Genomic DNA, 25,319 nt, shown 5'->3' with positions numbered 1-25,319 from the left:
TGTTCTGAGGAGTAGCCAGTGGTGTGATGGTGCAAGCCAGGGACCATTTACACCTAAGATGGACTATGGAAAAGCACGTACTGGAGGTGGAAGTCCAAGTCAAATGTAGGACAGCCTCACTGAATCACCTGTACCTGAGGCAATAGCAGCAGCAGCAGCAAGTACCTGTGGTTGATTTCCAGGCAGAACTGAAACGAGCATTCTTAACTGAGACACCAAGAAATGGTTAGAGCAGTATTGGAACACCTGGGTGGCTGATTCCAAAAGAAGCAAACAAAACTGTCTTCTCTTAGGTGTTAAGGATCCCAAATCTTTCCTGTGGGCACTGGATTTGGTGGAATAGCAATCATGACTGTGGGAAGGAGCAGCAAGATGCTGCAGCACACTGACCATAGGATAGAATGTATCTTGCAAGATGGCCGGATCTTCATTGGTACGTTTAAGACTTTTGACAAACATATGAACTTGACCCTGTATGACTGTGATGAGTTCAGGAGGTTTAAGCCAAAGGATGTGAAACAGCCACAGCATAAAGAAAAGTGAGTTTGGGGTCAAGTGTTGCTCTGTGGGGAAACTTGGTTTCCATGACTGTGGAGGGAAAGATGCTGGCATTGCTCAGGTACCTCTTGCTGGAGCTGCAGGAGGCCCTGGGGTTGGCCGGGCAGTTGGCAGAGATGTTCCAGCTGGTGTTCCAATTCCCTAGGTCCCTGCTGGGACAGCAGGCTCTGTCCGAGGGATTGAGGGGTCACCCCAACAGGGAGTGACCCAACAGGGAGTGACCCCACAGGGAAGAGGCACAATATAGCAGCTGCTGCAGGTGCTGCTACTGCCAGCACTGCTGGGAGCCCCAAGAAGTATCCACGAGGATGGGGGACTGCCCCCCGCTGCCATCAGTTGGTCAAGCAACCCCACCTCCAGGAATTATGGCTCCTCCACCTGGTATGAGACCACCATGGGCCCACCACAGGGTCTTCCTTCCCCCTACCCCAGAGACATCAACAAGCATGCCCCCTCCAGGAATGAGGACCCCTTTCACCAGGAATAAGAGGTTCACCTCCTCTAAGAAAGCATCCACCAAGACCTGACGGTATTACTGATCCTTCTTAGTCACTTTTTTTCCTGCAATGAGTCTTGTGAAATATGTGGAGTGTTTGTGAACTTTTGTCCCCTCTGCTGCATTAATGAAAGTGAAAGTGTTAGTCACTCAGTGGTGTCCGACTCTTTGCAACCCCATGGACTATACCCCGCCAGGCTCCCCTGTCCATGGGATTCTCCAGGCAAGAATACTGGAGTGGGTTGCCACTCCCTTCTCCAGGGGAACATCCTGACCCAGGGATTAAACCCGAGTCACCTGCATTGCAGGCAGATTCCTTACCATCTGAGCCACCAGGGAAGCCCTGCTACATTAAGATCAACTAATAAACACACATGGGGAAAAAAAAATTATGTCCACTTTCACTACTACTACTCTACATTATACTAGAAGTTTTAGCCAGAGGAATCAGTCAAATAAAGGCATCCCATTTGGAAAGGAAAAATTAAAACTATCTCTATTTGCAGATGATATCTAGCCTACATGGGCAACCCTGGTGGCTCGGCCGTAAAGAATCCGCATGCAATCCAAGAGATGTGGGTTCGATCCCTGGGTCAGGAAGATCCCCTGGAGAAGTAAATGGCTACACACTCCAGTAGTCTTGCCTGGGAAATTCCACAGACAGAGAAGCCTAGCGGACTACCATCCATGAGGTCACAAGAATCAGACATGACTTAGCAACTAAACACCACCACCAACATCTATCCTATACAGAGAAAATTCAAAAAAAGTTCACCAAAAAATTTGGTACTAATAAGCAAATTCAGCCATGTTTCAGGGTACAACATCAATACACAAAAATCTGTTTGTGTTTCAAGAACAGAACACATAAAGAAAATTAAGAACACAATTCCATTTGCAATAGAATACAAAAGAATAAATATCTATGAATAAATTTAACAAAGCAGGTGAAAGACTTACACACTGAAAACTATAAAACATTGCTGCACTAAATGAAAAGGCATCCTGTGTTTATGGGTTAGTAGACAGTCTCATGATGCAGAAGGAAATGGCAACCCACTCCAGTGTTCTTGCCTGGAGAATCCCATGGATGGAGGAGCCTGGTGGGCTATAGTCTATGGGGTTGCAAAGAGTCAGACACAACTAAACACACACACACAGTCTCATGAAGCTGCCAATGCTACCTAAAGCAAATGACAGATTCACTGCAATCCTTATGAAATTTCAGCAGCCCATTTTGTAAAAATGTTGTGGAATACTTAAATGTCAAATTGGTTCTTATCATTAAAAAAAAACTTTAAACAATACAAGACTAGTTATAATGAAAAGTTAAATTGCCTGGTATATGCTCAAAGTACTGTAATAAGCTGAGAAAGGATTCAATAATTCTGTTTTCTAATTTAGGGTCAAGTGATTAAGGTACAAATATCCAGTTGTTAAGAACCCTGTCTTCTGAAGCTTTACAAGAACTCCTTCAGAAGTTCTCCACTCCCCATCACACTTGTATGTTTGCCTTTGTCCTCCACTCCTCAAGTGCTCTTACACACATCATAGATGCTGTTTCACCACACATGGAATTACAAACCTCTACCAAGGTATGTAAGCTGTATAGTAAAACTAAAAGAATTCTGCAACCATACAAATCTCGGAATCTGTGAGCAAACTGCTCACCTCTATAGTTTCCTCATCTACAAAACAAGAATGACTAATAGGGTTGTTATACGATCAAATTATTTATGTAAAGCATTTACAACAATACAGGCATATTCTGAACTCTCAATAAGAGCTGTATGATTTTGTATAACATACCCAAAATAGTTATACTTTTTTTTTTTAAAGAACATGTGGAAGTAGGCCTAACCTATTGCTTAGCTTGCTACAGCTATTCAAAGTTGACATAATTAGGACTGTGTATCAGGCTTAGATCCAGATTTGTTTTAAGAGGTCACTTCTCCTGCCTTATGAAATGTTCTGCAATTTTTTTAATGATAACAGGAACTAAGAATAGGTATCTGTCCCTTTTTTGTGTTTGTTTCAGCTAGAAATGTTAAAATAACTTAAAAGTAAAGAAATGTAGAGTTCATTTGTTCAATTTTTTGCATGGACTAAGATGGTATAACACATTACAATGCTGCAAGATAAGAAATTTATTTTGTTCTACTATTAAAGGAAATAAGACAAATTCACCATCAACACCACCAAAAGATAAGTAGCACTTCCATAATTTAAAGTATGACCAAAGCACACAGGCCATAAGAAATGATATCCAAAATTTTGAGGACAGAAGCTTCCAAATGAAGTATTTAATAAATACCTTCAGTTGTAATGATCAGTAAAACGGAAAGATTTGGCTTCTGACATATCATATAGGTGGCACTGTAACTGTTTAGACCGCTTTGCTTCTAGTCGGAGCTGTCTAGTTCTTTCTTTGACAGCTTGCTGCTCTGCTAATTTTTCTATCTGTTTTCTTCTTAGCCATCTGTAGAGAGAGACATAATCAGATCTGGTATCAGCCTAAATATGTCTTCATACTATAAAGTTATTACTATAGACAATTGTAGGAAATTGGATTTCTTTATATTGAAATGGTCTGGTCACAACACAAATTAGCATTAACTGAAAATTTTCATTCTTATGCCAAAGGCTCACACTAGGAAAGCATGGTAACATTTACAATAAAATATTTGAAATTAAGTCTGTCTTATAATGAAACTGCCAACTAAAAAACTTTTTAAAGTGATTTACAAACTATTTTACATGCGGCATACATAGGTCATATGTAAAATGATTTTTAAATCTTTTTTAAAATATGACTTTCTAAACAACTAAGTATTTGACTGGTTCCATATAATTTATTTAGCAGCATGCAGAAATGCTGCCTTGCTATTCTTGGTAGAGAAATCGTAGAGTTCCTGCTTTTCAGTGAATAAAATAATTCTTCCTTAAAATGGAAAAATAAGCCTAAGAAGAAAAAAACATCAAAAAAGGTGAAGGGAAAGTCCACATTCTAACAAATGTAAGTCTATAAAGCTTGCTTAGGTTAAATAACATTAAAAATAACTATGTATATTACATCTCTGGTATGAAAGTGCATATGTGGTGTGTGCACGCCTGTATACATGTTTTCCGAAATAAACCCAAACAACTAAATGACTGAACTAGCACAGAAGACACGTAAGAAACCTCTAACCCAATGTTGTGTGGTGTCCAACTGGATAGTAGTTTGAGCAAATTAACTGCAGTCCCTTGGGGGTCAGCTGGGAAAGGAAAGAAAGAAAGAGGCAAAGAAACTAAGGAAGAGAGAAAGAAATGAACTTCAAATGATGGACTAAATTTCCACTCCCTTTCCCAAGTCTTGCTGGCAAAATTGTGAAGCCAGATCTGTTTCCTCAGAACAGGTATTACAAGCCAGGTATTACACTCTTACCCAGGAAACTGAAAGGAGACTGGGTTTGCCTTCAATTACCAAAATAGGTGTCTAAATCCCCTTTTCATCTGGTCTGTACAGATCTTCCTCCTCTTTACAGAAAAATACTTACTGGTTAAGTGCAACTCTTTATTCAGTTTTCTGATGACTAAGTAGGAGAAGCTGTAACCAGTCTTTGGCCCACTTCTCCAAGCAATGAACAAATCAATCGATCAATGGGAGGCTATCAAAAGTTATCACACTGGTGCCATTAAGAAATATTTTTAGTATTAAACCATATCTGGAAAGAATGGTATAGATATCATGCAAAGTATGGAGTTAAAGAATTTTCTCACATATTTTTAAAACTGTGGCTTTAAAACTATATAGGTATATAATGTAAGGGATTAATTTTTTTTAAGTTTTATTGACTATATAATTTTCTAAATTGCCCATGAGGAGGAGGGGACATGCCCTTCCTTTGACTTACTGTTTAAAGGCCCTGTCACGGCCTTCTGTTCCTTTAAGGAAGACTAAGCACTCCTCTTGCTTTCGCAGTTCTTCTGTCTTTCTTTCTTTCAATTGTTCTTCATGCTTTTTTTTAAGCCATAATCGAAAAGCTTGCTGTGGATCTCTGTCTTCCTGCTGTTCACAAAAGTAAGTTTTGCTTAAAGAAATGAAAACTACTTTTTAAGGCCCTGCCAATAGGACCCTATAAGAATACCTGTCCTATTCACCAACTGTTCATAATAATACCAGTTTCATTACTTGCACTTTTAGCATCCAAACCAAATATATGACCTCTGAATCAACACTCACTGCCCTCTGGTTTCTTTCAAAAGTCTTACTGAGGTAATCAGTAAATGGAGAATGGCAAGATGCAGTGATTAGCAAACTTTTCAAAACTGAGCCCTTTGACAAATAAAATAATTTTGCACACCGACACAAGCATATAAAACAGGGTTGAAGACAGACAGTATGAGTGAGGTACTGGTATCAATTCCTGAAGAAGCTCCATGGAAGCTCCACTGGAACTGAAAACCAGTGACCCAACATTTATGTTATTCAACCTTTCTTTTAAATTCTTCTTTCATTTTTAAGAGCATCTGCCAAGCCCATCTCCAAAAATGCAATTATTACTATGGAGCATGGCAATGAGGATTTTCAACCATAAGAATTTTTTCATAAGGATAATTGCCATGAGGATTTTGTCATAAGAATGGGATAGTGGAAATAGCTTGTTGTATAGTTCTTCAAACTTCATGATGGATACTATCCTCAAGGAGTTTTCAAAAGCTGAAAGAGCTCTTATTTGGGAGAGTAAAGAGAGCAAAGGGAAAGATTTTGGGGCTCTTCAGCCTTGGAAAAAGCATGACTCATTATATGGATGCCTGGCTAGAATACAAAAGGAAAAGATGCATTCATTTAATACTTTTGCCACATCTGAGTTCTGTGATATAGATTTCCTACACCTTGCATTTTCCTTTATCTGTAGCCCACACTGCCAAGTATGCTCCAGGCTAATTTATATAATTTATATAACCTAGAATCTTTGGTGTATAATGCAGAACTTTGTGAAGAGGTCCTATGGACCTACAAGACCATTGCTGAACACCTGAAAGTCTGCGACTATCTGGAGATTACTAAAAAGTGTTCAATCTGCAACTGTAGATTAAAAGAGTGAGGAATGCACGGACAGACAGGATTGATGGGTATCACTGTTCATCTGCTCATTCAATAGATATTTACAGAGCATCTACTACATACAGTATCTACCTGTACAGAGCTGCTAGGATGCACCATAGGGGGAGGTGGGAGACAAGGCTTCCCTTCTCATACATTCTGTACCTGCACTGGATGATACAGTAGCCACTAGTCACAAGCAACTACTTAAGTAAAATTAGAAATTCAGTATCTCGGTCACACTAGCTACATTTTAAGTACTCAACAGTCATATTATGGCTAGTGGCCACTTTACTGGACAGTATAGATACAGTGTTACCATCATCACAGAAAATTGTATTGGGCAGTACCGTTCAAGATAAGATGAAAATAGAGGATTTATTGACAGATTGTTATGTCAGGTTCAAAAGAAAAGTATGGTAAGGAAAGACAGTAATAATGGGAGATGTGAGGAGAAAGGAATAAACTCCTAGGAACACAGTATCTACCAAGGCTGAATCAGGAAGAACAGAAAATGTGAACATGTTCATTACCAGTAATGAGACTGAATCAATAATCAATCTCCCCCAAAACAAAAGTCCAAGACCAGATGGCTTCTAGAAAATCTAAAGAATAATTAATACCAATCATTCTCAAATACTTCCAATAAACAGAAGAGGAGAGGACACTTCCAATCCATTTTAAGAGGCCTGAATTACTGTGATACCAAAGCCAGACAAAGACAATACAAGAAAACAAAATTAGAGGCTGATATACTTGATGAATTCTTTAAATGTAAAAATACTCAACAAACTATCAAAAAAGCTAATTTAGCAGTATATTAAAAAAAGATCATACACAAATAATCAAGTGGGATTTTACAGAGATGCTGGGATGGTTCAAATCTACAAATCAGTGTTATACACATTAACGAAATGAAAGATAAAAATCATATGATCTAAATAGATGCAAAAAAAGCATTTGACAAAATTTATATTTTCATGATAAAAACTCTCAAAAATTGGGTATAGAGAGAATATACCTCAATATAATGAAGACTATATATCACAAGTCCACAGCTAACATCATACTATCAGGGGCAAGACAAGAATCCCCATTCTCACCACTTTTATTCAACACATACTTGAAGTCCCAACTGGAGCAATCAGACAAGAAAAAGAAATAAAAGGTATTCAAATTAGAAAGAAAGAAGTGAAACTGCTCTATTTGCACATTACATATTATTATTATATACAGAAACCCTAGAGACTTCACCCCTCCTCACAAAAAAAAAAAAGTTAGAACTAATAAACCATTCAGTAAAGCTGCAGGATACAAAATCAATATATAAAAATCAACTGTGTTTCAATACACTAAAAACAAACTATCTGAAAGAGAATTAATAAGGCCTTTTAAAATAGCATTAAAAAAGAATGAAATAGGTACCTAGGAATAAATTTAACCAAGGAGGTGAAAGACTATGCTGTAAGCAAAATGACATTCATGAAAGAAACTGAAGAAGATACAAATGGACAGCAAGAAGATCGAACCAGTCAATCCTGAAGGAAAGCAGCCCTGAACATCTATTGGAAGTACTGAAGCAGAATTCTGGGAGATGGTGAAGGACAGGGAAGCCTGGCATGGTGCAGTCCATGGGGTCGCAGAGGGTTGTACACGACTGAGCGAGTGAACAACAACATGAGCTGATGGCAAATCAAAAAAATAGTCATTTTGAAGTGTCTTCTCTTACAACAGCAGTGAACCATTTCTTGGCCAGATGGTGACATGCAACAAGAAGTGGATTTTATACAACTGGCGATGACTAGCTCAGTGGCTGGACCAAGAAGCTCCAAAGCACTTCCCAAAGTCAAACTTGCACCAAAAAAATATAATGGTCACTGTTTGTTGGTCTGCTGCCCATCTGATCCACTATAGCTTTCTGAACCCCAGCAAAATCATTACATCTGATAAATATGCTCAGCAAATTGATGAGATGCACCAAAACTTGCAATGCCTGCAGCTAGCATCTGTCAACAGAAAGGGTCCAATTCTACATGACAACCCCTGACCACATGTCACACAACCAAAACTTCAAAAGTTGAATGAATTGGACTACAAACTTTGGGCTCATCAGCCATATTCACATGACCTCTTGCCAACTGACTACCACTTCTTCAAGCATCTCGACAACTTTTTGCAGGGAAAATGCCTCCACAGCCAACAGGAGGCAGAAAATGCTTTCCAAGAGTTCGTCCAAACCTAAACATAGATTTTTATGCTATAGGAATAAACAAACTTATTTCTCACTGGCAAAAAAAAAAAAAAGATACAAATGAATGGAAAGATACTCCATGACCATGGACTAGAAAAACTAATACTGTTAAAATGTCCATACTGTCTAAAAATTGCCCATGCAACCTAAAAGTCATTACATAAAAGTTTCAATGAAATTTTTCACAAAATTGAAAAAAACTCCTAAAATCTGTATAAGATCCAAACATCCAATGTAATCCTGAGAAAGAACAACAAAGCTGGAAGCATCTCACTTCCTGATTTTAACCTATATTATAAAGCTTAAGCAATCAAATAGTATATTAATAATACTGGCATGAGAATAGACACATAGATCAATGGAAGGGAATACAGAGCACAGCAATAAACCCATGCATATACTGTCAATTATTTTCAACAAAGGAACCATCAGTAACAATGAGCAAGGAACAGTCTCTTCAATAAATGGAATTGGGAAAACTGAATTGCTACACGTAAAAATTACCTCATTTCCTTTTCTCTTAATATACCGGATAGGACTCCCAGAATAAAATTATTTATTATAGAAGGGAGACTTACCTGTCTCTGACTTTAATGGGTATATTTATAGTATTTCCTAAGATAGTATTTATTCTGTAATCCACATTTTATTAGAAAAAATTAAAAATAAATGCTAAATACGAGTATATACTTTTTCTATATCTTTCAAGATAGACAAATTCTTTTCATTTACCTATTTTGTACTGAATATATTAATAATTTGTTATTATTGGTCCATAATTTCCTTCCTAAAATAAACTGTAACTGGTTATAGCATGCTATTATTTTACTATACATTGCAGTCAAATTTCTCAATATTTTCTCTTTTAGTTCATGGTTTCAGGTTTACTACCTGAAAAGATACTGTCCATCCCAAGATTATAAAAGCTAAACTTCTATAAATAGCATAATAAACAATATAAAAGTACATCATTTTGTTAGTCAAGGAAAACATTTACAGACATAATAGACAAGGATTAAAATCTGTACTGCCTGCAATGCAAGAGACCCCATTCAAATACTAGGTCAGGAAGACCCCCTGGAGAAGGGATAGGCTATCCACTCCAATATTCTTGGGCTTCCCTGGTGGCTCAGTTGGTAAAGAATCCGCCTGCAATGCGGGAGGACCTGGATTCCATTCCTGGGTTGGGAAGATCCCCTGGAGGAGGGCATGGCAACCCACTCCAGTTTTTTTTCCTGGAGAATCCCCATGGACAGAGGAGCCTGACAGGCTATAGTCCACGAGGTCTCAAAGAGTTGGACATGACTGAGCAACTAAGCACAAGAAAAATAAAACTGGTAAAAAAGAAAAGACTACAAATAGGAAATTCACAGAAAACACATGCTCATATACACTCATATATATTAGTGATTTGAAAAAAATTAAGGAAATAAACTACATACAATGTTAGACAGGATATATGAAACATTCACTCTTACATACAACTGGAGGGACTATAAATTGATACAACCCTTTAGGAGGCTAACTTTGCATATTTAACCACAGCTTTCATTCTGGACATCCAATAAGTCATAAATTTCCAAGAAACCCTCTTATAGAATATTGATGTTCTCCTATAGAATTTACATGTTCACAACAGCCCTGTTAATTAATAGAGAAATATTAGAATCAATCTAAATGTCTACAAATGAGGAATGGTTTAATAAATTAAGTTACATCTGAAAGTAGAATATCATGGAGCTATTTGAAAAGAGATCTAAATGCAATGATCTAGAAATATGTCCTTGATGAATGAGTAAAAAAAATCCAACCATATAATACACTTTTAGCAGATAAACATGTAAATAAAAATAAGAGCTAGAAGGATTTGCAGCACACTGTTAAAAGCAGTTACCACTAGATGAGCCTGGAAGGGGCTAGGATTGAATTTTCAATTTTTAGTTTATATACATTTTTTAAATAGTAGGGATATAGATGATTTTTTTACTTTCTCATGGGTTTTTTGTATATTTCAATTTTTTTAAAAAATTAAATAATATGATGGCTTTGTTAGTTTTCACAGAAGATTCCTATACATCTACTCTTGAGACCAATCTGTAGTTTTTGTGTGCATTGTCCTATTTAAATATCAAAGTTGTATATCTTGAAAAAATGAATTGGTAGCTTTCCTTTTTTCTGTGCTTTAACTGTTTGAATAAAATAAGAATCATTTGATTTTTACAAGGCTTCTTAGAATTTAGTTATGTAATAAAGTCATCTGCATGTTGCACCTTTTGCAAGGGTAGTTCTTGGACCACTTTTTCTACTTCTTCTTTAGGCTTTTAGTCTGATAGACTCCCTTCTGTAAATAAATCCAGCTTTCAAATATGTATGAACTTATTTTTCATGAAGAAGGATAACTTACTCTACTGTTCATGTCTTCAATCTGCTTTGCTCGCTGAATTCTCCTCATTTCTAGGACCTGCTCTCTCTTCTTTTGCAACCATGCTTTAAATACCATGTCATTTTCTTTTTTCTTTTCTTTTTCTTCTTCTATTTTCTTTTGATCTTCCTGGAGGAAAGAATATACAAACACACTGATGAAAAATTAGTAAAATTATATATGTTATCAAAATAGAGAGATATATTTTGATGTCTGACATTAGAATTCCTAGCCCCTAAAAATTTCCATCTGTAAATTTGGCCTCCCTAAAGAAAACAGGGCCTCCAATTTTCTTAGAGGAAAAAAGGAAGACTTCAGATAAATTGTAGAGTTAAGTCTATAATTACATAAATCTACACTATGCAACATGCTGTTCAAGAATTCCTTGGATCTCTCCCTCACTTCCTAGTTTATTCTTGGTATTTAACTCCTCAAAAACCACAGCAATGCAAAAGACCGCCCCAAACACACACACACACACTCACTCTACAAGCACTAATATGGTGTCTACAGAAGCACTATAAATGTCTTAAACATTTTTACACTATTGTTAAATTTGTTAATTGTGACATGCGACATTGTGATTACAAAACCAGTGCTATAATCATTTTCTTTTTGAAGTATACAATCATCTCTGAAGTGTATAAGTGAGCAATGATTGGATGTCTAGAACTTGCTTTGGAAAAAACCAGCCAAAAAAGGAAGAGATGAAGCAAATATGCCAAAATCTCAATGACTCTTGAATCTGGGTAATGGAGACATAAGGGTTAACTGTACCTTCATATGTGTTGGAGATTTTTTATCATAATGTTTAAAAATATTTTCAACTAGCGTATATCCATAAAGTAACATTTTGCTATCAGAAAAATATTTAAACAGTTAACTATAAGAACAAAATGAATTTTTTTAACTGAATTATTAAAGTGATGTTATGAAAGAGAGTTACGTAAACCCTAAGGGAGGTATTTAAAGCAGTTATGAAGAGCTATAAAACAGTAAGTGGGAACAATGCAGCATGTCTTAGTGGAAATATCACCATGGTAGAAGTTAAGAGATCTGAGTAACAATCATACTGCCATCGTACTATGTTAATTTGGGCAAACCATCTAACTCAGTATTCTCATCAATAAAATGAAGTTGTATTAACAAGCTCATAAGTGTCTTTCAATACTAAAATTTTAGCATGGAAATAAACTGAATGATCGAATCCATGCTTAAACTGTTTTCAAATAATGAATTCAGAGTTCTTTCCATGTGTTTTGACAGTATAGCAAGCCCTTTTTGACTGAACAAAATGTAGAAGGGAAAGGAAAAATTCTAAACAATTAATAGCATAAAATGCCTTTTTAAAAACTTGTATACCATTTCCTAAGCCCTTATAACGGGGCTTACATAATATGTGAATTTACTAAGTATTAAATTTTATATTTACTTTAGCTCCCTTTTACCAAAGGATTTGGGATGCCTTGCATGAATAATTGTAGGACAATTATTTTTCCAGACAGGACATCTGGATTAAACAGATGATATTAGCCAAAGCAAAGACACTGCAGTTGCCAAAGAGAACAGTGAGATGATGCACTTAGTGTAGAGAGATGGAGTAGAGCAGCCCAACCTAGGAAATACTTTGCAGGGCTTCAAAAAGGAAAGCCTTCTCCTGAAACCAGTTGAAAATATTTTAAAGTCTTAGCACTTAAAGACCATGCCTTGAGCTAGTACATAACCAAAGTGAAATTTAGTTATGAGGATCCTGATATGAGAAAAGTGTATCCCAAAACAGTGTGTGACACCCAAGAAAGAGGATCAAAAGAAAAACGAACTATCCATTAGTCATACCTGTTAAAGATAACCATTAGTTCATTAGTGAAAAAGACACTGACATTATATAAAACCTCCTATATAACTTCTACAGAAATATATACAGAAGCACACATGTAAACATGTGTGTGTATGCAGCAAACAAGTAGTTCAGTTATTCTCAACAAATTCTTTTATATTATCACGCAGTTCTGAGTTAACAGATCCTTTTACGTACCTATTATGTAACTGAACCAAGGAAGCTGAGTCTGACAGAGTTCAGATTTCAGTAGCCAACTAAGCTAAATTTTATTAAGTATGCACCCTTTCAGATTTCCTGCCTAAAAGTGTGCTATAGGTTACATGTTCTTAGTAACTTCATTTCTTAATCTTTTTTCTGCTAATGTGAGTTCCTGATTTAAATGCCAGAAACTTCCATTGATCATTTCCTACGTAAATGGAAAATATACCACTTCTCAACAAACAAAATATACCACTTCTCAACTTCTCAACATGACAGGAAAACTGGGATTTCGACTTTGCTACAAACAAGTCATGGGACTTTGGTAAAGTTATTTAAATTTTCTGGACTACTTTTTCACCTATGAAATAATCTTTAAGGTTTCTTCTTATATTCTATTAACTATGATTCTTTTGCCATTAGGTATTTACAGCTAGACATTTTATATGGTTCAGCTTAATGCTACCTGGTATTCAGTAAAACAGAGAATCAGGGCACTGATTTATGTAGTTCAGAGAAAATTCCCCAGTTTTAGTATTTAGAATTTTCAATTATAAACCACTTTTATTCTTTTTAGGAGCAACCACCCCCCCCCCAAAATAATAATAATTTTGGATTCTGTAGGGCATCTTGGAGACATTTCAGTTAGGTTATTAGGCTCTATTCTTAATTAAAACTAAAATCCCTGAAATCAAGAAAATGTAGTGTTGATAACAATCTCTAAGAGGAACAGAAAACAGTTTATTTCCAGCCACACTGAGGACTATTGCCCAGGAGACACAAATTCAAGAAGCATCTGGATTGTGTTCCACTGCATTACAAAATAGGGGAGGCATCTATATATAGGCAAAAAATGCAAATCACATAAGTTGTTTGTCAGGAATTAGGATTGAAGCTAGCAAGAAATAAGGGTGCTGCTTAAGCAAGGATTGGCTGGTATCTGAAATGGTTAAATAACTGCAAGGGGAGACCTTGAGACCATAAAGTTGAAGCTGGCAGATGGTATTCTGAAGAGGTCTGGTGATATACTTGAGTTTGATACAGTTCAGAAAATTCAGGTTCTCGGTGATACAGGAACACATCTGAAACCATATCCACAATGGCCACCCAGCTCCATTCTGGATGCCTGAACCACAGTTTTTTATCTTGTCAGAACAAAGAACATGAAATATCAAATATGACAGGGGTACATTCCTTCAAGGTTTCAAAAGAGACAGATTAACATGTACACAGTAAGTCAGTATGGCCTGGGTGTCTGGGAAAGGAACCTTATCTTCAAAGGAGAACTAGCCTGAGTGTCATGGGAAGGTGGGGAGCATTTATCCTATCTTCAAGGAGGCATTCTAAACAATCTGGTAAATATTCTTTCTTTTTTTCCCAATGGTGAAAGCAGAGTATGTTTGACAGGCTGTTCAAATAGATAGACTGTTCTAGTCAGCATAAGAGGCTTCCCAGGTGGCACATAATGTTCAAGACAAATCATGTATAAGCCAGAATTCCCTGTACCTCAATATGTGAAAATTTCTTCCATCCAGTAGTCCTGGAAGATGTATGAAATATACACACATACATACACACACACCAGAGAATTATAATCTAAGTCTTCTGTTGCGTTCTAAACCCCAACAAATTTGTGCCTTCATTTCTTTCATCTGACATCAGATTTTCACCTATCTCATATCAAGATTGGGCTTCCCTGGTAGCTCAGCTGGTAAAGAATCCACTTGTAACGCAGGAGACCCTGGTTTGGGGGTTGGGAAGATCCCCTGGAGAAGGGATAGGCTACCCACTCCAGTGTTCATGGGCTTCCCTGGTGGCTCAGATGGTAAAGAATCCACCTGCAATGTGAGAGACCTGGGTTCAATTCCTGGGTTGGGAAGATGCCCTGGAGGAGGGCGTGGCAACCCACTCCAGTATTCTTGCCTGGAGAATCCCCATGGACAGAGGAGCCTGGTGGGCAACAGCCCAAGGGGTCGCAAAGAGTCAGACACAACTGAGCGATGAAGCACAGCACAGCATATCAAGATTATTTTCAGGAGTCACTTAACTTCTCTGGGCCTCACCTTTAAAAGGAAAGGATCAGATGAAACCATTGCTGAGATCTCCTCTAGCTCCAACACAAGTCATTCATTACCATGCTTGTGTGATCTTCACAAGAAAGGACCAGGGTAATCAGGGTGCTTGTTCCATAAATACAGATTCTTAACACTTAACCACTTAATCCAGCAACAGGAAAAAACAAGCAAGTGCATATATGCAATCATTTGAAGAACCATGTCAATTCTTACTGAATTTATAAAACATAGAAACATATTCTCCTTTCAATATAATGCCCACTTGTGCTCTCACCTCTCTCTTCAGCTTTTCTCTCTTTTGTTCTAGTCGTTTTTTCAGTTCTTTCTGTTGAGGAGAGAGACAAAATGTTGAGGTCGCTGGAGACACATCTGCAGACTGGGTCCTATGGTTAGATTTTCTGTTCCCCTTACTTCTATCTGGGTTGGCAGCAGAGCTTGGATAAGTCTTGGGGTTGGATGGTGGCTGAGGGATGTAAGTCAGTGGCTCTTCTGTCGATGAGGGAGCAAGAGCATGAACTTTGGCTACTGGCTCTTCTTTCTTGACTCCACTGACAGATGAATTGGGAGACCTGGGTGACAACTGCTGAGGTTCACCTTCTGTACTATTAGCATTAATGGGGGGCAAAAACCCCTGACTCTTAATGTCCTGTAAATTCACAAGTTCAAACTTTCCATCTCTCTCCATTAGGATTTTCCTATCCTTGTTTTCTTCACAATTTCCATCAGTAAATGACAGGATCACATTTTCTTGTCCAAATTCATTGGAAATACATAACTGTGACAGTTTCCCAGACACATTACTTTCATTTTCAAAATAATTTTTGTAAGTATCACTGTCTTCCAGAGGAGGAACTTCTAAATCAACTAATTTGTCCTTGAATTTAAGTTTGCGTTCCCTTTTATCATTCACTGGTTCTTGATTTTGTAGAAGTCTGTTGGCTTGTATAATTTTCTCCATAATATATCTCCTTACTTCCTCATCCTCCTCCTCCTCCAGGTCTTGATGGCTTTCTAGTTTGGATTCTTGCAAAGAGTTTTCACTGTCTGAATCTGATATGGGGTCCAAAGGTTGAATACTTGGTACAGAAATAAAGTCATTTCTTCTTGGTGAAACCTCATCCTTCAAAGATTTATCAGGATCAGAAAGCTGCTTGGTGTGTTCTATTTCTGTTTCATTCCCTTTTAAGTCTTGGTTAATATTCTCTTCATTCCCACAAGCCATCTAGAAAGAGAGAGATGAGATTTACTTTCAGTAAAAATTGAGACTCTTTGTCCATTCATATGTAGACAATCCAAAATGGATGTTCATACTCGTAATTTATTTTATGAATGGGAAAATCTACATGCTTCCTGCTCATATTTCACTCATAGTTTTCTAATTCATATTTTATTTCCCCAAGGGAAAAAGCAAAAAAAATGGGGAAAAATTTAAATCTGAATTTGATGTTGCTAAGTACTAGAATGATTGCTTTTTTTAAAGATTCCATGCCAATGTATAAAAATGTTAACTATAAACAGTACAATATTAACATCCCTCCCTCTATAAAATGTTCTTCCTTTTACATTTTCAGAAGAATATACTTTTAAATGTTTTCTCCTTGTAATATTTGTACTTTTTCAAAAAGATATCTTTCTCCCCAGGACCATTATAACGTCCCTGCCTTTGGTCAAGTCCTTATCATTCTGAGTTTCCTATGATCTTTTCAAATTATTACTGCTGCTATTTTCTGCATGATCTACACCCAAATTCCAAGTCAACTTTTACCTCTGGATCAGATTTTCCTTTCTCAATTATCTTCAGAGGCTCCAGTAATCAATGTTAAACACCATTATATAACTTGGTCATACTTTTAAAAAAAAATTTAACTCCACATGAACCATGAACCAGTATTTTCACAAAACCCTGCTCCACATCTACTAAGTAATGGCTACTATGTCCTGCTGTCATCAACCCCTTAAAATTCCCCTCCTCTTTTACTAGCTTAGTCACCAATTCTAACAGCCTCTTCTTCCTAACCTGGACAACACTGCTATATGTCCAATAAGCAAATCAACGTGGCCCCCTAAAATGACTACCAAGTAACTAAGATCTCTGCACTGTAATTGTTCTTTTTAGCCTTATTTGATTCTCTGGTTCATTTCCACAGTATCTGTTTCCAAATTCTCCTTTAGCTTTTACTTCTTTTTAAAATCCACTACAATAAAATCTTCCCCTAACACTCACCCCTGTTTCTCTGTCAATCGTTTTTTCCTACCAGCCTCAAAGGAAAAAGTGATTTTAATAATCCACTGGAATGAAGAAGATTCATTAGAGCACTGTGTTTTAACCACTGCTTTATCCACAGCACCTAGAACAGCCTCTGACACATGGCCAAGTGATCATTACTTTTCAATGAATGAATAAAGCAATACGGCAATGAATTATCATTGTAACTTCTCTATTTCTTTAACCCTGTGCTGTGGATCTCATACCCTTCTAGTCATGAGACCCTGATTCAGCATTATTGCTCTGGTATTTCTTCCTCTGGGCTTCCTTAGTGGCTCAGCTGGTAAAGAATCCACCTGCAATGCAACAGACCTGGGTTTGATCCCGGGTTGGGAAGATCCCTTGGAGAAGGGAATGGCTACCCACTCCAGTATTCTGGCCCGGAGAATTCCATGGTCAGAGGAGCCTGGCGGGCTACAGTTCATGGAGTCGCAAAGAATAGGATATGACTGAGCGACTTTCATTTTTCTTTCATCTCTTCCTCTACTCATTCTGATTATTTTTCTGTCAAAGATGCATAAAACCACCATGTAAAAGCCATCTTAGAAAAGTCTTCACTTTTGACTCTGTCGCCTTTTCCAAATGTTAGCTATCTCATCTGTCTTCTCCACTGCATAAGAAAGCAAGATAGAACCAAGAGAGAGTTGTGATAAAAAACCTGCAGCCTTCATTTCCTCGTAGTCTTTTCCTTAACCCTCTTAAAACTGGCTCCTGCTGTAAATACTTTGATCAACATCCCTCTCAAGTCACCTATCTTATCCCAGTCTTGGTCCTTTTCTTCATTACTTCCCTATTTATTGACACTAATTACATTATGTACAATAGTTATTTATTTTAATAAAATTATATATAATTAGTGTCAATAGGAGCTTCTCTGGTGGCTCAGATAGTAAAGACGATCCCCTGGAGAAGGGAATGGCTACCCACCCCAGTGCCCTTGCCTGGAGAATTCCATGAACAGAGGAGCCTGGCGGGCTGCAGACACAACTGAGTGAATAACACTTTCACTTTCTTTCATTTTCAGTGTCAATACATATGCATACATATACACTCATAGATATACATACACACTGTATATAAGTAAAAAGAGACAGAACCTTCTATAATTCAGAAACTGGTTAATTTTCCTAGATATCCCTACTACATGTCTGATAAATAGTATAGAATCATGATTAATGGATCCACTTTTTTCTACATATACCCCTGTGTCTCAGTCTTTGACCTTTTACTTTTTTCTGTATATTCATTCCCCTAAAATTCACTCTTAACGTTTCAAATATTAGCTGAAAGACCATGTTTTTGAGGATTTGCTTTATTTTTCATGTAATTGAAAGTAAACCCCCTTATTTTACCCAAGTTCACATAAAGTAAAAATTAGTTGCATTTGCTTTTTACTTCTGATGCAATAAATTGTATTACTGAATTATATCAATTATAATTTTATTTTTAATTATAATTTTAGCTGTAAGTGCTAATGTAATCACTGCTCACTCACTAATTAACCCTATGCTTTATGACACAACATTTAAACTCTATATGCTTCCATTTTTTCATGTCTAAAATAGGAATAATGCTACTTGTTCTATGTATATCAAAGGAATTTTGTGAGGTTTAGATGAGGTAATACATGTGAAAACTCCTCAAGAACTACAAAACACTTTGTTAATATGATTACTACGAATGCTGCTGGCAATTTATATATACCTCCATTATGCTGGCACCGCTTTTTTCTTTTTCATTAATCAACCACTCCAGGTCCTTTTCAAAGTCATCTTCATATTCTCCACTGTCTTTTGAATCAGTATCTTTATTTTCATTCATTTTCTGTTTGTTAAAGAATAATACTGTAAGATTAAAAGAGTTAAGGTATTACGTCATGTCCACTTTAGGGGTAGTATGGAGTATGAAGATTAATGCTAAAGGTAAGCTAATTAACACATAGAAACACAAATTATGGAATGTTCAGAATAAACATATCAGTATATCCTAAAAGAGAGACTTACAAAGGCCAGACATTTTCTAGGTATACCACTCCTAATAACCATTGCACCTCCCCCCAGTTCCTGTCAGCCTAATACACAAGGAGATTTAAAAAGGCAGATATAAGACTATCTGAGTATCAGAGAAGGATTTTCCACATCCCCTGCCAATCATTAAACTCCTTGTCTAGGTCTGAGCTGATGAATCAGCTTTTAAGTCTCACTCACACACATTTTCCTATATTCAAATTAAAACGATTATATTAATTGTTATCCTCAGTTTCTCAATCTTTCTGGTAATTTATTCAGTGTAATTATAATTTCTGATCTGAGAGGTTTTTTTAACTATGTAACAATTGACTCTTAGTTATGGTAAAAACTAATTTCCACAGAAGTCAAACTGCTGTCAATTCAAAATAAAAGATGCTTTTTTATATAAAAAACAAACTGTGATGCCTACTACTATCTGGAAGGCAGTGATAATAAATAAGAATGCCAGGTGAAAGTTAATAAATATTTGTGAAAATGGTGTATAAATTTAGTCATTTTTAATAAAACAAACCATAAAGTTATCAGAAAATTGAGGTCAGTTTCAAGCCCTAATTTATTGGCCCATAATTTTTCAAATGAAAGATGCATTCCAATATTTACCTATAACATGTCTTTATGTGTGTGAGCTTACTATATATGTATGTAAATATACATTACAATGTCAGCAAACCTATTTGTTGAACACCTACAACATGTCTCTAAAAATTATAAAATATGCTCTTGAGCCCTGATACATAAGACAAATGTAAGTCAAATACATACATTCCAAATGTAGACAAAACATAAACTGAAAATGTAGGTAAGTGGAACAAAGGTATAAAGGACTGTGGAAGGAAGAATAAAAAAGCAACTAAGCTTAAAATTGAAAATATCAAGGAAAGTTGAGATGTGTTTTGAATACTGAGTATGAGAGTTCATCATCTACTCCAGACAAGAGAACAGTCTGAAAAAGAACAAACATAAAAGTGCATGGAATTTCCCAGTATGACCTGAACATAAATGTGCCCCTTGAGAAGGTTCCAGAAGGAAACAGAAGGGGTCAGTTTGATGTCATATTATCTTTTCAAAAAGAAAAAGCTTGAGGGAAAATTATTTATGTATATCTAATTGTCATGAAATAGCCAGAAGTAGAAATATACAGCAATAATCGGCATACTTTCCACTACTGACTTAAACAAAAACAAAAAGAACAATGCTCTGTAAATACACTTAGAATTTTAGGTCCAATTTCAAAAGAACTGTAGAAATAAGATTTGCAGTGCCCCAAACACCTGGGACCCTGTTTCTATACCTGCCTTTTCTTGCTCTAACACCAAGATGAAGTTACCTAAAAACTTCTCTGGAAGTAGAAAGTACAGATATCAAGAACACATGAAATCTAGGCATATTTTCAAAGATATAAAATGAGAGGTATTATGTTTGATTTGGTAAACATCCACAAACTTTGTTGTGGCCATTAGCTTCACTTCTTCCAAAAAGTTTGACCAGACCACCTAACCAGGTGCCAATTTTACTAAAGCAAGATTTCTGCTTTTTCCATCAAGCATGTGGGAGACCATCTTTCCACTAGCTGTACCAGCACTAGCTAAAAGAAGAGATAAGGGGTTTCAGTACTATGTGCAATATAAGTTAAAAGAATGAGACAATTCAAAAAGACACAGGTGCCCCAATGTTCACAGCAGCACTCTTTCCAATAGCCAAAACATGGAAGCAACCTAAGTATCCATCAAGAGATGAATGGATAAAGAAGATGTGGTACATATATACAGTGGAATACTTGAAGAAGGAAATGGCAACCCACTCCAGTGTTCTTGCCTGGAAAATCCCATGGATGGAGGATCCTGTTAGGCTACAGTCCATGGGGTCGCAAACCCAGCCACAAAAAATAAGAATGAAATAAAGCCATTTGCAGGAACATGGATGGATCTAAAGATTATCTTACTAAGTGAAGTAAACCAGAAAGATAAATAAATACCATATGATATCACTTAACATATGCAATCTAAAGTATGACACAAATGAACTTACTTACAAAACAAACATACTCACAGACATAGAAAACAAACATATAGTTTCTAAAGGGGAAAGGGGGTGGGGAGATAATTAAGAGTTTGGGATTAGCAGATACATACTACTATATATAAAACAGATAAACAAGAAGGCCCTACGGCATAGCACAAGGAACTATATTCAATATCCTGTGATAAACTAGAATGAAAAAGAATACATATACGTGTGTGTGTACATATGTTTGTGTATATATATGAGTGTATATCACCTCGCTGTACTCCAGAAACTAACACAACACTGTAAATCAAGAACACTTCAATCAAATATACTTCAATTTAAAAAATTATGAGAACAAAAACATAAATGGGCTCCAAGACTGAGACTTGGCTAAAGAACAGGTAACATAAAGCTCTGTATCCAGTTTTCTACAGTTTAGAGAACAAAAGAAACTGTAACACATTCAAGGATGGTAAACCAGGAGAAAAGGGGATAAAAGACAAGGAGAAGGGATAAAGGCAGGTTATGAGAATAAAATGCCTTAAAGCCAGATTCTGAGGACTACTTGAAAACCCTAGGAATGTTAGCTTAAAGAAGAGAAATCCCCTGAAGAAGAGTCGGGACAACTGCTTTGCAATATTTAAATTTGTCATTATGTGAAGGAGGGTTGGACTTGCATAATTTCAAACAGTAAGACCAGTACCAAGGACTAGAAACTCAGGGGCAAATTTTGGCATAATTTACAGTTTCAAACTCGTCCTAAAGTGAAGTGAGCTGCATTCTCTGTTGATCAAATGTTTATACATAGCTCAGAAGGTGATCATAGCATGTTTTAAAAGGAGACTGAAGCTTTAGAAAAAGAGGTGAGCTAGAAGACCCTTAAGGTTTATTTTAACCTTTATTATAAGATGCAAATTAGCAAACAACTGCCAACTTATGAAATGCAAGAGAATGTTCAAACAAATGTAGAGTACCATGGTAATGCTTAGTCTAAAATAAATGATCTCAAACTGGGGCTCTGTAATAACCTACAAGGGTAGGAATGGGCAGGAGGTAGGAGGGAGATTTGAGAGGGATGGGACATATGTACACCTATAGTTAATTCATACTGATGTATGACAGAAATCAAACCAACATTGTAAACCAATCATCAATGAAAAATAAATATTTTTAAAAGTCAAAAATAAAATAAATGATCATTGTCTGAATAACTAAATTCAAGACTTAAAATTCTATTTCACTTACATGTCACCTTTACCCTGCAGAGTTCTTAATTATAACTTCCCCTTAACGCTCAAGACAAAGTTAGTTTTAGGTACACTGAATATTAATTATTCAGCCAGATAATTATAACTACTTCTACTGTATTAGTTGGATTGTAATTCCTCCTATTTATTTCTTTTCAGCTAAAAAATGGGAAATACTTTCTTAAAAGACTCAAAGTAATGCTTCAATAATTCGTAAATCAGAGGTTGAGAGCAATAATATTTTGAAGTGATTTGAAGAAAACAAATCAGTATTCCAGAGTGAGTTTATCACTGCCCGAGTTTCCATGGTGGCTCAGTGATAAAGATTCCACCTGCCAAAGCAGGAGACTCAGGTTCAATCCTTGGGCTGGGAAGATCTGTTGGAGGAAGAAATGACAATTCATTTCCATTTTCTCACCTGGGAAATCCTATGGACAGAGGAGGCATGAAGGCTGAAGTCCACTGGGTTGCAAACACAACTTAGAGACTAAACAAGCAGCTGCAAGACATGCTAAATCATGCAAGCTGTTGTGTTTACGTACCTAACCATTCAAATAGGGTGTCATGAATGATGAAGAATAGACTAAAAGCCACTGTAACCCAAAACATTTACATAAATAAAACTTTTTTCACAGTCACAAATGCTTTAGGATAATATGCTTTATTTTCTGATCAGAAATCTGGAAATTTATTATTTTAAGATTTTTCAGTTACATAACTAATTGTTAGAATAAGAATTCTATGGTACTCAACAGTGCTTTCTCTTAGTTTTATTAAAACATAGTTTCAACTGTAAATAAATGGTTGCCTGAAAACTTTAGTAAATATGTGTTATTATTTACAAAGTATCTCACAACCATGTGAAAACTCAAATTCAAAACTAAAACACAGAATCATCAAAATAAATAAAAATCAAATAATTATAAATTAAACATATTAGGTTATTATGAAATATTATGCTGTAATTTAAAAGAAAAAAGCCATAGTTGAAGTGACTCAGAGAAGTAAATGAAGTTCATCAAATAAGAAGTGCCGTTCCTTCCCTATAACTTCAAAAAAGTCATGGCTGGTTCCCAAGTAAACAAAGAACATGTATCATAAACTCGCATTACCAAGTCCCTTAAGCCTTTTTCAAATGCGTCACAGGATAGTCAGTCCCCGTCACTTCTTTTAATCTTCATCCCCACAGTACTGGCCATATGGAACACAGTCAACATTCTGTAACAAAAATACATCTCACACAAACTGAATTATATTCAGTTTCATACACAAACTAACACATATTCCTTATGAGTTTCACACATTCAATGTGTATCATCAGCAAAATTCTATGTACCTGTTTTAGGCCAGAACAACCCTCTTAGTAGGGAACTGCAGCAAGAGACAGAAATTAATTCCCTCCTCCTAGTGTTTGCTAAATCCCATGTGGGTATGTGACTGCAGATCTTTTACTGTGAGTCTAAGTCCATGTGTTAGTCGCTCAGTGGTGTCCAACTCTTTGCCACCCCATGGACTGTAGCCATCCGCGCTCCTCTGTCCGGTGGAATTCTCCAAGCAAGAATAAAGGAAGGAGTAGTCATTCCTTCTCCTGGGGCTCTTCCCAACCCAGGGATGAAACCCGGGTCTCCTTTACTGCAGGAGGATTCTTTACCGTCTGAGCCACCAGGGAAGCCCAACTAGGTCCACAAATACACACAATTTTGATACTTTGTTTCAGGATTCAAAAAACTAAATCATAGTTTAATTCATTAACTCCTGTCTTATACTATTTTAAGCTCAAAATCTAAGAAAATGGGAGGAACGTCAAATAGAACTCCTTTTTCATATAAAATAAGTACTGAAGCAAAAGCGAACCCATAACATCTTGAGACCATATGGCCCATTCTTACTTCTACATCCTGTCAAGACTATGATCCCATGAGTATATTTTTGTAAGTCACAATAATCTGTCGCATAGTATGATGATAAGTAATATTTTACAAACAAATGTGGTAATTTTAATTTCTATACAGGGTCCCAAGGTACCACCAACTAACTGAATGTCTTAGCCTCTTCATGGAAGCTAACATTTCAAGAGTGACTTTTTTCTCCCAGCGATGAGGCGAAAGAATATGACAAAAATTAGAAACGAATCTACCCTCCGAGGAGCTTCTCTCAAACAAAGCTAAACAAGGCGAAACTGCCAGGCTTGCGGGCCAGAGGCAAGCTCTGTGGACCCCAGACTCAGAGGATGAGGCTTCAACACAGTCTCACTCGCTTCTCTACCCACCTTTCCTCCCAGCTGTCCCAGACGATTACCCCTTTACCCTCTCTCCCTCCGTAAATATCTCTGCATCATCCTTCCCTTCGCTCCCTCTTTATCCCCTCCTGCCTGTGTAAGACGCAGCGGCTGGAGTCACAAAGATGGCCAGGGGCGTGCTCCTCTCCTCCTCTTTTTAAGCTCTGACAATGAGGCGAGGGAAACCCCAGCATCTGAGCCGCAGCGGCCAGGACCCGGCTGCCATGGCAACGGCGCGTCGCCTTGTCCTTAATCCGGGTCTCTCAGTACAAGGGCGCAGTGGGCCTGCGCAGGCGCAGAACATAGCCGAGGAACACCTGTCTCTACAGGCGCTCCTCTAGGTGCGGGCAAACGACGTTTGTGGCTGCGGTTTCCGGGGAAATGACCGGGGAATCCACGCCTCATCGGCAAGTTTCACAGGTGTTAGTGAGAACTGGGGGAAGGTTATTCTTGGTTATGAGTTTTTCCAGGTTTTAGCTGTCTCTTGCCCGGTATGTATTCTGTTAAGTTCTAGAAGTATAATGCTGTATGTTATTTTCTTCACTGTTAATGTCCAAAAGTA

The 25,319-nt window shown here is 36.9% G+C and overlaps 1 protein-coding gene and 2 pseudogenes across 6 annotated transcripts in view; 2 read left to right on the top strand and 1 right to left on the bottom strand.

Moving 5' to 3' along the window:
- The window catches only part of CCDC181 (coiled-coil domain containing 181), a 38,242-nt gene extending 13,324 nt beyond the window's left edge, over window positions 1-24,918 (bottom strand). Inside the window, exons 1-6 of one of the 6 annotated variants that reach the window (XM_043485564.1) lie at window positions 23,592-24,147; window positions 18,900-19,039; window positions 15,204-16,151; window positions 10,799-10,945; window positions 4,951-5,105; window positions 3,369-3,533 (exon numbers count right to left, since the gene is read on the bottom strand). In XM_043485564.1, coding sequence (XP_043341499.1) covers window positions 3,371-3,533; window positions 4,951-5,105; window positions 10,799-10,945; window positions 15,204-16,151; window positions 18,900-19,016 — 1,530 coding nt within the window. In that variant the 5' untranslated portion in view covers window positions 19,017-19,039; window positions 23,592-24,147 and the 3' untranslated portion in view covers window positions 3,369-3,370. Of the gene's footprint in view, window positions 1-3,177; window positions 3,534-4,950; window positions 5,106-10,798; window positions 10,946-15,203; window positions 16,152-18,899; window positions 19,040-23,591; window positions 24,148-24,748 lie in introns of those variants that run through there. The other 5 variants (XM_043485563.1, XM_043485561.1, XM_043485565.1 and 2 more) reach the window with 5 other exon arrangements.
- On the top strand, window positions 27-230 carry LOC122452143 (annotated as a pseudogene).
- Window positions 349-1,107, top strand: LOC122452142 (annotated as a pseudogene).
- Window positions 24,919-25,319: the final 401 nt, after the last annotated feature.

This window comes from Cervus canadensis, chromosome 13 (genome assembly GCF_019320065.1).
Source record: "Cervus canadensis isolate Bull #8, Minnesota chromosome 13, ASM1932006v1, whole genome shotgun sequence".
Taxonomy (NCBI): domain Eukaryota; kingdom Metazoa; phylum Chordata; class Mammalia; order Artiodactyla; family Cervidae; genus Cervus; species Cervus canadensis.
Note: the sequence above shows the minus strand (reverse complement) of the source record. Positions and strands in the feature narration are given on the sequence as shown.